Source organism: Rhinolophus ferrumequinum, chromosome 15, assembly GCF_004115265.2.
Source record: "Rhinolophus ferrumequinum isolate MPI-CBG mRhiFer1 chromosome 15, mRhiFer1_v1.p, whole genome shotgun sequence".
In the NCBI taxonomy this organism is placed as follows: Eukaryota; Metazoa; Chordata; class Mammalia; order Chiroptera; family Rhinolophidae; genus Rhinolophus; species Rhinolophus ferrumequinum.
This window is the reverse complement of record NC_046298.1, coordinates 34,773,054-34,785,247: the sequence shown is the minus strand read 5'-3', so window position 1 is coordinate 34,785,247 and position 12,194 is coordinate 34,773,054. Positions and strand designations below refer to the sequence as shown.

Here is a 12,194-nt window from a genome sequence, read left to right as displayed (position 1 = left end):
CAGGCAAAGGTCTGGTGGGAGGGGCGTGAACTTCTCCCTCCAAGATGTAGGTAATTTTCAGTTTCAAACTACCCACTCTGGCTGCTGGTGGAGAACAGATCTGTGGGAGGCAGCTGTTTCACCCACCCATTCCACCCACCCAAAGGCAGTCTGTGTGGTGCTGGGTAGACATCAGCCAAAAGAGGAGGGGCCCCACACGCTTGGTGGGGGCAGGGGCAGGGGCTGTGCAGGCTGCAGGGCAGAATATGGCTGGGGAGTGGGCACTGCCTCTCTCCTGATGGTCCAGCCTTGGGAAGCCAGACTGCTCCTCACGCGAAGGGCCCTGCGGACCCTCCCTTGGGGAAAGAGAGAGGGGCTCCAGGGGTTGCTGAGATCTGTTCCAGCTGAAATTCATGAGGTGACCAGGATTAGAGGACTTGAGTGAACATCCCACTGGACCATTGATCGGCTGGATACGAGCGCGCGCGCGCGCGCGCGCACGCGCGCGCGCGCACACACGGCCTAACCTCAGATCCCTCCTCATTAGCAGCTCTTAGGGCTTTGTTGTGAGAACTTAATGCATCACACAGTAGTACACCCAACCCAGTGCTGGGCCCACTGGAGGTGATCAGCAGACACCCAATGTTGCCGTGCACTAATATCCTGTCACCAGAGTGAGTTCCCAGGACTTGTTGACAAGCAGGAAGCAGAGGAGCCTTCCTCCTAGAATCAAACCCAGGCTGCTAGGCCCACACGGCTTCTGTGGCCCCAGGTAGGGGCCAAGAGTGCTGGAAATGTTCCTTCCTGCCGTGAACTCATGTATAAATGGATGGCATCCACCTGGAGTATGGGCGGAGGCTGGAGCTAAGGAAGTCAAGTTGAAGTCAACTTAGTCAAGTTGAGTAAGAGAAAGAACCTTCATGCTTGAAAAGCAGCTTTCAGAAGGAAAGGGACTTCTGTGTTAAGAATGGCAACAAGCACCCTGTGTCTAATTTCTTTCCCTCCCAATTAGCATTTAAAGGATCAAATAAATGTACAAATGGGTTGGGGGTTGGAGCCTTTATCCATGGAGGAAAACTGCTCAGGGTGCAGCTGCAAACCAGGTACAGCCAGAAATTCCGGCAAGCCCAGTGCAGAAGGCACAGGACACGTGACGGTGCGGCCACTCCGAGGTCAGGGTGCCCGGCAGAGCCCAAGGGCCCACAAAGGAGGTCCATGAAGGCATCAGGGGAATGCCAGGGGTCCGTCCTGTGGACTGACCTTGAAGACAGGTATCGATACGTCTCACAACATCGCTTCAGAGTCTAGAAAGCAAACAATCACAGCAACAGGAAACTTGACAGATCCCTAGTCATAAAGGTGTTAACACTTTTGAAATGAACAAATTATCCAAACAAAATTAAGTAAGGCTATTAAAATTTCACTGATAAAAATCTGGTATTCCCTCTCACCTTTGCACTCAGCAAACAGGATTCAGTTTTCTCAATCACTCATAATCACTCATATATTAGAAAAATTGTCTTATATTATAATAGACTTATATTACACTATAGAAAACAATATCTTTTTGTAGTAAAAAATGTTTAATCTGTATATGAAAAGCTTTTTTTTTAATTAAAGTTTATTGGGTGACAATTGTTAGTAAAGTTACATAGATTTCAGGTGTACAATTCTGTATTACATCATCTATAAATCACAGTGTGTGTTCACCACCCAGAAAAGAATAAAAAGAAAACAATATCTCAGTAGAAGTCATTACCTAAGCATGACGCAATAAAAACAGAATCTAACAAAAAAAGAGAGAGATTAAAATGTCGGCTACAACATTGTTTTTAATAGAAAAAAGATGGAAAAATATAAACTCCAATTAGTAGGTGAACGTTTAATTAATTTTTAATCCAAACTCTGGAATGCTATGCAATTGTTAAAGAGGAATCACTTCGTTCATCTAATACAGAGTTCCAGAAAAGGAGAATGGGGTACAAGTAGAAAAGCAATAAATTAAGGGGATATAGCTAAGAATGTTCCAGAATAGAAAAAACACACGATTTCTTACACTGGGAATGTACATTGAGAATGTTAAGCAGGGAAAATAAAAAATAAAAAAATTCACCCATGTTGCTAAAACTCTAGGATACCAAAAACAAGAAGAAAAACTTTAAAGTTTACCAGAAAGAAAAGACATTACCTACCAACAGTGAGACCAACAGCAAACATCTTAGCTTCGAGAGACGCCCAGAAGACAGTGGAAGAATATCATTTCTTGGTAAGCACTGAAGGAAAATAAAGGCCTTTCTATTCAATTATTCCAGAATGAGGGCAAAATAAAGATGTTTGCCACCTAAAATGAAAGAATTGCTAAAGGATACATTTCTGTAAGAAAAACGAACGAGCAGGATTTAAAAAACATGAACACTAGTAAAATTCGTTAACAAATCTAATTAACTATCGACTCTACATATTAATAATGCATTTTTTGGGTATTAAAGTAGGAAAAAAAGTCCTCAACTACAGTATAACAAGTATAACAAGTAGGAAGATGGAGGGAGGCAGCGTTCAGTGTGAAATCACTGTGTGCAAATATCCTTCACTGTTTCGAAAGATGACAGCGATAATTTTAGACTTGCTAAAAACTTTATAGTTAAATATGTATGTTAACATTTTAACGGTACTCAATTAAATGATAGGGAAAAAAATCTATAGTTTTCAAATCAACAGAGAAAAAAAGAAAGGAAATTATATTGATTGGACTGAGTAAACAGCCATAAATGAGGTGATAGAAATAAATTTAAAATATTAGTGAGGAGATAAACATTAAGAGACTAAGCCCATCTAATGTTTAGTGAGGCTCGCTGTGTGTCAGGCCATGGTCTAAGCATTTTACATGTTTTGGGTTATTTAATCCTTAAAACAAGCGCATGAGCTAGGTACCGTTATCATCCCATTTTGTGGATGGGGTAACTGAGGCCTCAGGAGGTTAAGGAATATGTGCCGTACCCACAGCTGGTAGAGAGCAGAGCTGGGATTCAGACCTGAGTACGCAGATCCCCCAGCCCATCCTTTTTCTTGTTCTCTGCCACCTTTACACAACAGGTGCTTACACACATAGAGAGCCTGCTGCTTGCCAGATGTAGACCGTCAGTCTGGGTGGAAAACCCCTTTTCAAAGCAACACAGAGAGGTGGGAAACAAGTGAATGGAGCGTATAATGCCAGGAAGTACTAACCAAAGGAAAGCTGACATGGTGATCTTATTATCAGAGAAAACTGAATTCAAGGCAAAAAAAAAAAAGGAATTACTAGAGTTAAGGAGTGGCACAACATAATGAGAAAAAGAACAATTTTGAAACAAAGGTACAACAATTAGGAACTTGTAGGCATCTAACAACAGAACCACAGAATACATAAAGAAAACAGTGGCAATCACCAGGAAAATTCACCAATCCACAACGAAAGTGGACGATTTTAACATGTCTTCTTCAGAATAAGTCTAACTGATTAAAAAAAAAATTAACAAGCATACAGAAAATTTGAAAAGCAGTTTCAAGACTAATTTTATATATGCATGTGTCTAAGTGCGTGCAAATATGGAATATGCAGAAATGTGTATATATATTCCTTTAGCCAACAAATAGAGAAGATACATTATATTCAAGTACATGTAAAACACTTAAAAAAACTGACCACATACCAGGATATTATTGCAAAGAACTAATACAGTTCAGATCATATCCTGTGACCACAATGCACTTAAATTTAAAATGAATTATAAATAAACTCCGTATTTCATACATTCCAAGATGCACTTTTTCTCATCATCTCTGAAGCCAGGCTACATCTTACAATTGATGGAATGTTGGAGTTTAACTAGTAGTAGGTTTTTTTGTTTCTTTCTTAGTTGTACATAAAATAACAGTGTACATTACAATCAGCATCATTTCAGATTTCATGAAAATATGGTACTTTTAAAAAATGTATGGGATATAATGCTATCTGACTAGAAATTAATAACAAAAGAACAATTAAAAAGTTTTAAAATACTCTCCTGAACACCTCTCTTATATCAAAGAGGAAATAAAAATAGCAATTTTACAGTATGAAAAATTATGATAATGACAACTTATGCACATCAAAACATATGGAATGTAGCCAGAACTTTACTCAGAGGAAACTTTATTGCTTTAAGTGTTTTATTCTTAAAGAAAAAACATAATAAACGACTTGATCATTCAACTTAAACGTTAGAAAAAGAGCAAGATAATGAACCTTAAAAAGGGATTAAAGATGCAAGAAGGAAGCACTGATTTTTAAGAGTTCAATAGTAAAATGAAGAAATAAATTCAACAGCTGTTTCTTAGAAAATGTCAATAAAATACACAACTGTCTGGTAAAGTCTAATCAAGAAAAGAAAGGGAGAAAAACAACATTAATTAGAGATATAAACAGAGATGCAAAAAAATAATTAAACTATAAGAACACCACGTGGAATTCTATGCTAATAAATTTTAAAATCTTGATTAAATGTATGATAAGCCAGGGAAGCAGAAGTTACACAAACAAACTGATTTAAGAAGTAGAAAAGCTGAATAGAAAACAAGTGCAAAGCAATCGTTCCCCACCCCCCTGAGGCATTGTCCTTAGACAGATTTCACCGGAAAATTTCAAACCTTCAAGGTACAGAAATTTTCTATGCTACTTAAAATGTTCCAGAGGATAAAGAAAGGAGAAACACTTCCTAATTGATTTTATGAATAACACATAACCCTGGTACCAAAACCTGCCAAAGATGAAACAAAAATAAAATCAGACTAATCTTGCTTGTCACTCTAGGTGTAAAAATCCTAAATAAAAGATCATGGCAGACAGACACACATCCCACCATCACCACCCCTAGCTCCAAATGCATGAAAATGCTGAATAAAATATAATGCATAAAATATAATGTAAAAACATAATTGAGCTCAAAGGAAATCCTTAAGTGTAAAAAATCAAGAGATCTGAGAACTGTAGCGACAAACTGTCAGCGGGTACCCCAGAGACGCTGAACAACAACAGATGGCAGACCCCAGAGGCCAGGGCTGGGGGTGTTAGTGCCCACGAGGGGCAGGAGAAACTGACTGAGCTCTCCTAAGATGAGGAGCTGGAACTGAGTTCCTGCATAAAGCTCAGGCTCCAGCAAGGATCCCATGTTGTTGGAAATGGGGGCTGGAAAACTCAATCCCTGTCTGGAGGAATACAAAAAATCTTGGGGGGATAGGGAATTTCCAGAAAGAACGGAAGTCCCAAGCTTACAGCATGGCTGTGGAGTCCAAATTTACACTACCTATGTGGTACAAGAATCCCCACATATAGAAATAAAGGGGAGAATGGGTCCCAACTGATGCATCCATAGGAACACCCAGAAGAAACAATTTTTGAAATGTTCTAAAGCAACATTTTTACAACCCAGGAAGCACAGGGCTACCATTAAAAAAAAAATCACCAATCTTAAATTAGTTTGGATAATTTTTGCTTCCCTAAAATGTCATATAGAAATTATGATCTGCTCAAGGAAATGGTTCACCATGAGGGAAAATCAGCCAATAAACAAACAAAAGAAACAAAAGAAAGTAGCAAGCACTCCATGAACCTGCAAACAAACGAACAAACAAACAACAAAATCTGAAAAGACAATATAATTACGTTTTAGATTATTGAGTACAAGAAAGACTAAAAATAATGAAAGAAAAGGAAACTACAAAAACAAGCACGTAGATTCAAAAGATCTACACAGAATTTTTAGAAATAAAAAAGTAGTGATTGAAATTAAAAACACAATACAAGAGTTTAATAACAGATTAATTAATAAACCAGGAGATTTAGTGATCCGGGAGATAAATCTCACATATTCACCCAGAATGCATACATGAAAAATAGGAGACTGAGGTTACAAGAGAATAGAATGAGAAGACACTGCCAGAAATGCATCCTTAGGAACTGAAACAAAGTGAGATCTTTCTAGAAAACTTGCAATAATGATCTTCAGGTAAACCTGTCAGTGTCAGTGTAGGGTCCCTGGAGCATTTCAGGGAACACTAATAACCAAGACTTACATAGAGATGACCATGACCAGTAGTTATTTTAAGCACTTTACATATATTAACTCATTTAATTATCACAACAACCTAAGTGTATAGTAATATTATTATGTCCAATTTATGGGTGAGGAAACTGAGAAACAGAGAATTTAAGTAATTTTCCTCAGCTGTTAAGCACTGAAGTAAAGTCAAATCCACGTAGCTATCTGCAGAGTCCCTATTCTTAACCACCATGCGACACTGTCCCTCATAAGTGTGGCTGGCAATTCAAACGCTAATATTGAGAATAAAGAAAAGGAACTGTTTGAAGAGATGATGACTGAAAAATTTTCAGAACTTAAGAAAGCCATAAGATTGAATGAATAAGTGTTTCGACTTCCAAGCTGGAGAAATATAATTATATACATATATCTAAGTGAAGCTGAGGAATAGCAAAACAAAGAGAAAAACAAAACTAGAGAGAAAGATATTATCCACAAAAGGCAGACAGACTAACTCCAGGCTTCTCTGAGGAATAGTGGGGACCAGAGCCCAATGAAAGAGGTCTGCAAAGGGCTAAAGGAAAATAATTACCATCCTATCATCCTAGAATTCTATACCTAGCTCAACCATTATGGCAAAGTCACGTTTAAATGAACGCAGTTCAAGAGGATTTACACAGGTCTTCTCTGAAAGAACTATGAAAGGCTTATGGGAGACAGTGGAAAACAGAACCCCGAGGGAAGGAGTAGGATGCAATCAGCAAGGGGAGCAAAAAAAGTTTGAAAGCAGCTGTAAATCAAATAATCATTAATTGTAAATAATAATAGGCCGGCGGCGGCGGTACAAGGCGTGCGCTCGGGTCCGGTCGCGAGGAGGAGGAGGAGGATGTGGCGCGCGGAGGGGAAATGGCTGCCGAAAACAAGCCGGAAGAGCGTTTCCCAAAGTGTATTCTGCGGAACTAGCACCTACTGTGTTCTCAACACCGTGCCACCTCTAGAAGATGATCATGGGAACAGCAATAGTAGTCATGTAAAAATCTTTTTACCGAAAAAGCTGCTTGAATGTCTGCCGAAATGTTCAAGTTTACCCAAAGAGAGGCACCGCTGGAACACTAATGAGAGATCATGATGCAGCCGTCCTTTTGGATTTCTTTTTAATAATGTGTGACCCTTCACCTTTGATCCCCTGACCTGCATTACCTTGGTAACCATTTCATTTTTTAATTTAATTTCATTTTTTAATTTTGGTGTACAAGCTGTAACATTTCATCTCTCAAAGTGTAACACGCTGATTTCCGCAAATAGAGGTATCCCTTTGAGCGATAAATTTGCAAAATACTGTCTTCATTTTCTGTATTAAAATTCATTTCAGTTTTTAAAATAAAAAATAATGATAATAATAATAACAGGAATAATGATAAAAATTGGGGAGTTTATTAACAAAATGGTGCTAAAATTAGACAAAAGACATGAGATGGGAATATGATCAGAATTAAAGGGTTCTATGATCATTTTGTTGTTTTGGAGAAAGTAGACATTTTGATTTAATCCATACTGTCTTAAGCTAAGCCTGCATATTAAAAATGTAAAGGTAATCACTGAAAGAATAAAAAATAGAATGTATAACTTCCAAATTGGTACAGGGAGTAAAAAAAGTAAAACAGAAAGTATAATTAATCCTCTAGAAAGTAAAAAAGATTTTAAAAAAATAACAATAAAAAGCAAGAAAAATGGAAAACACAAAATAAAACAGAAGAATGCAAATACACCAATAGCCATGAAAGAAAAAGAGAGAATTCAACTTGCTGAGAGACACTTCTAACACATGATGCAGAGATGTTAAAAGTCAAGAGATACTAAAAAGATATACAATATAAATAACAAAGAAAAAGTTGTTTTTACAATAATGACACAAGGCAAAATAGAATTTAAGGCAAAAAAAGAATTAATGGACATTAAAAGAGTTATTACACAAAGGAAGAAATAATTCACTAGGAAGATAAAGCAATCTTTAATCTGCATGCTTCTATAATACAGCTTTTTAAGAATATAGCGTAAAAGTTGATAAGTTTACAAAGAAAAATCAACAAATTCATAACAATAGTGGGAGATTTCAACACGGCTCATTCTGAAATTGACAGATTAAGCAGTCAAAAATATTAAGAATATAGAAGATACAAACAATACAATTAATAACACTGAGGTAAAGGATGTATATAGATATAGATATGGAATGCTGCATCCAGCAATCAGAGATTATATATTATTTCATACATAATGGAACAAAAAGTGACCATATACTAATCAGGGCACAAAGCAATTTTCAACTAAAATTAAAGAATCAATAGCATGCAAACCACAACCTCTGACTACAATGCAATAAAACTGGAAAGAGGAAAAGAAAAATATGCCCTTGTAATGCTTACAAGTCTAAATAATTCATAAGTTAAAGAATCACAAAGGAAATTATGCAACTTCTGGCTATTGAATAAGCAGTATAATAAAATAATTACGTACCCCAGCAAATTAAAATTTATCCAGAAATGCATTACAGAATGGGTCAATATTAGAATATCTACTAATATAATTTATTGCATCAATATGTCAAAGGATAAAAACCATGTTTATCTTCATAGATTAAATACATGGGGGGGGTTTCCTTGATTATTTATAAACACTAGTAATAGGGGATATTTTGGGTTTTTTTTAAGTTATACAAATCTTATCCCATAAAACATGTCATGATTAATGGTAAAACATTAAAGTCAGGAATATAAAAAGGGAAACCTGATACTATTTAATATTGTTCTGGGAACACTCAGCAATTCAATTAGAAAGAAAAATTAAATAAATAACACAAATAAATAAAAAGCAGAAAGGAGTAAATCTTCATCATTTGGGTTAAGCAAGGCCTTTTTAGACATAATACCAAAGTACAAGCAACAAAAGAAAAAAATATAGTAAGTTGGACTTCATCAATATTAAACACTTTGTGCTGTACATGACACTATCAAGATAAGACAACTCACAGAATGGGATAAATATTTGCAAATCATATATCTGATAAGGACTTGTATCCAGAATATCTAAAGAACATTTACAGCTTGAAAATTTGAAAAAAAAAATTAATTTATGGGCAAAGGATCTGAGTAGACATTTTTCAAAGATATACAAATGACCAGTATGCACATGCGAGCTTGCTCAATATCATTAATCATTAGGGAAATGCAAATCAAAACCACAATGAAATCAAATACTAAATACTAATCAAATACTACTCAAATACTACTTCACACCCACTAGGATGGCTATATAATCAAAGGGACAGACAATAACAAGTATTGGCAAGGAGGTGGAGAAACTGGAACACTCATACATGGCTGATGGCAATGTGAAATGGTGCAGCTGATTTGGAAAACAGTCTGACACTTACTCAAAAGAGTAAGCATAGAGTTACCAAATGACCCGGGATTTCCACTCCTCTATATATACCCAAAAGAAATGAAAACATATGTTCACCAAAAAATGTGTACATGAATTTGTACATAGCAGCTTCATTAATAATAGCCAAAGGTGGAAACGACCCAAAAGCCCATCAATTTGATTAAAGGATAAAATAGTAGATGTGATATATACATTACAATGGAATACTATGCAGCCATAAAGAGGAATGAAGTACCACAATATGGATGAATGGAGAAACCAAGATGCTAAGTGAAAAAAGCCAAAAAAAAGACCACATAGTGTATGATTCAATTTATATGAAGTGTCCAAAATAGGCAAATTTATAGACAGAAAGTAGATTAGCGGTTGCCTAGGACTGGGAAGGTGTTAATGGGGAGTGACTGCTAATAAGTACAGGATTTCTTTGGGGGATGATGAGAATATTCTGTAATTGACTGTGTTAATGGTGGCAGAACTCTGTAAACATACTGAAAACCATTGACGTGTACACTTTAAGTGGAAAAATGGAATGGTATATGATTATATCTCAAGAGCACTGTATGTGTGTGTGTGTCTGTGTGTGAGAGAGAGAGAAAGAGAGAGAGCGAGAGAGAGAGGGAGCGAGAGAGAGACTTTCATACTCCAATTACCATATTTATATTTGCACCCACTATTCTGCTCCTCAGCTTTTACCAGAGGTTAAGTGTCTCATCCTAGAGCCAATCCCTCCACTTCCACGAGCTCCAATGCTCTCTTACCTCTTCAGGGACTTGGCTCCAGCACTACTCTCCTGTCCCACCTATAGGATTTTTCACATTCTATTGGATCATGCCCATCAACATAAAAACATGCTGTTATTTCTCTAAATAAAAATTTATTTATTATTTATTTATTACTTGTATTTATTATTTCTATAAATAAAAACACAAATAAAAAACCCTCTCAACCCCTCTTCCCTCAGCAGCGACCTTTCCATTTCTTTGCTCTCCTGCGCAGCAAAACATGAGTTACCTAAATTCACAATCTCATCTCTTCCCATTCTCTCATAGATCCATTCAAGTCAGAATGTTGGTTCCCCCACTCCACCAAAGCTGCTCTTACTAGGGCACAGTGCTGAATCCATTGGTCAATCCTTGATCCTCAGCTTACCTGACCTTCCAGCAGCATTTGACACAGGTGACCACCCACTCTTCTATGAAGCACTTTCTTCACCTGGCTTCTAGGACATGATACTCTCCTGCTTTCTTCCTACTTGACTGCTCACTTCTTGGTCTCTTTGCATGGTCCCTCCTTGTCTCCCTGACTTCTTCAGGTTGGAATATTCTAGGTCTCAGTTATTGGTCCTCTTTCTTCTCTCTGTACTCACTCCTTTACTGACCTCAGTCTTATGGCTTCAGAAACTATGTGTCGACGACTCCCGAATTTCTAGCTCCAGTTCTAAGCTCTCTCCATAACTCCAGACTCATATATCCACCCACATCTCCAACATCTGCAATTGGATGTGTGTTGGACATCTCAAATACAGTATGTCCTGAACTGAACCTGCTCCAACTCCTGTTCTGTCTACTCAGTACCATTTCCATCTCAGTTGTGAGTAACTCCATCCTTCTCATTGCTCAGACCAAAAGCTTTCTTTTCCTCAGACCCCATTTAATTAATCCATAAGGAAATTCTGTTGACTCTGCCTTCAAAATATATCTGGAATCTGACCCATTCTCTCCACGTCACTGTCACCAATTTGGCCCAGACCATTATCTCTCGTTGCAACAGTCTGACAGCACTCTTTGTCCCTCACGATGGCGGCAAGAAAAGAGTGATCTCAAAACACAATTTGATCACGGCACTCCTTTGTTCAAAACCCTACAGTTGCTCCCCACCGCACTGGGAGTAAAGTCAGGCTCCTTATCCTGCCCTGCAAGAACTCAGTCATCTGCCCTCTGCCCAACCCTCTGTGGCCTCATTTCCAGCTGCCCTCTCCCTCCATCTCTCCACCTCTTTGCTGTTTTTCACTCCTGTCCTAGGACCTTTTACTAAGTGCTCCCTTTGCGTGGAAAATTTTCACCTAGATCCGGATTTCTCAACCTCAGCACTGTTAACATTTGGGGCCAGACAATTCTTTGTTGTGGGGCTGGCCTGCGCATTATAGAATGTTTAGCAGCATCCTTGGCCTGTGCTCACTAGATACCAGTAGCACCCCCAGATGTTGTCATTTCCTCTGGGGGCCACAACTGTCCCAGGTTGAGAACCACTGATCTAGATCCTCTGTATGGCCAATGCCCTCATTTCCCCCAGATCTCATCTTTGCTCAAGTCTCACCTCAATGAGGTCTACCCTGACCACCCCACTTAATTCTTTGTCCCATCCCCTCCTCCCCACCCCACACTTCCAATCCTCCCTTACCCTGTTTGACTATTCAAAGCAACTACCATGTAGGCTTTATGTGGGCTGCGATCTTCCTCTGCTTTGTATCCCGATGTATCCCCCAGTGCCTAGAAAAGTGCCGGGCACACAGCTGGTTCTCAGTAAATATTTGTTGAATAAGTGGATCAGAAGACTCAATAGGGTGAAACACAATAAAGTAAAATGTCAATTTATCTGTAAATTTTATTTATCTATAAATGAAACACAATCCAACACAAATCTTTATTGGATGTTATTTGAAACTCGGCCCAATATTTCTAGAGTACACCTAAAAGAATAAAAATGTGATACCAC

General features: G+C 37.9%; 1 protein-coding gene across 1 annotated transcript; it reads left to right on the top strand.

Moving 5' to 3' along the window:
* The first annotated feature begins 6,915 nt into the window (after window positions 1–6,915).
* On the top strand, window positions 6,916–7,365 carry LOC117034283 (calmodulin-binding transcription activator 1-like). Its single transcript, XM_033127029.1, has one exon. It carries the CDS (start codon window positions 6,922–6,924, stop codon window positions 7,162–7,164), a length of 243 nt encoding a protein of 80 aa, XP_032982920.1. The 5' UTR covers window positions 6,916–6,921; the 3' UTR covers window positions 7,165–7,365.
* The last annotated feature ends 4,829 nt before the right edge of the window (window positions 7,366–12,194 follow it).

Excerpts from the sequence above, each read along its gene's own strand:
- LOC117034283 (XM_033127029.1), top strand. The coding sequence starts at position 6,922 with ATGTGGCGCGCGGAGGGGAAATGGCTGCCGAAAACAAGCCGGAAGAGC.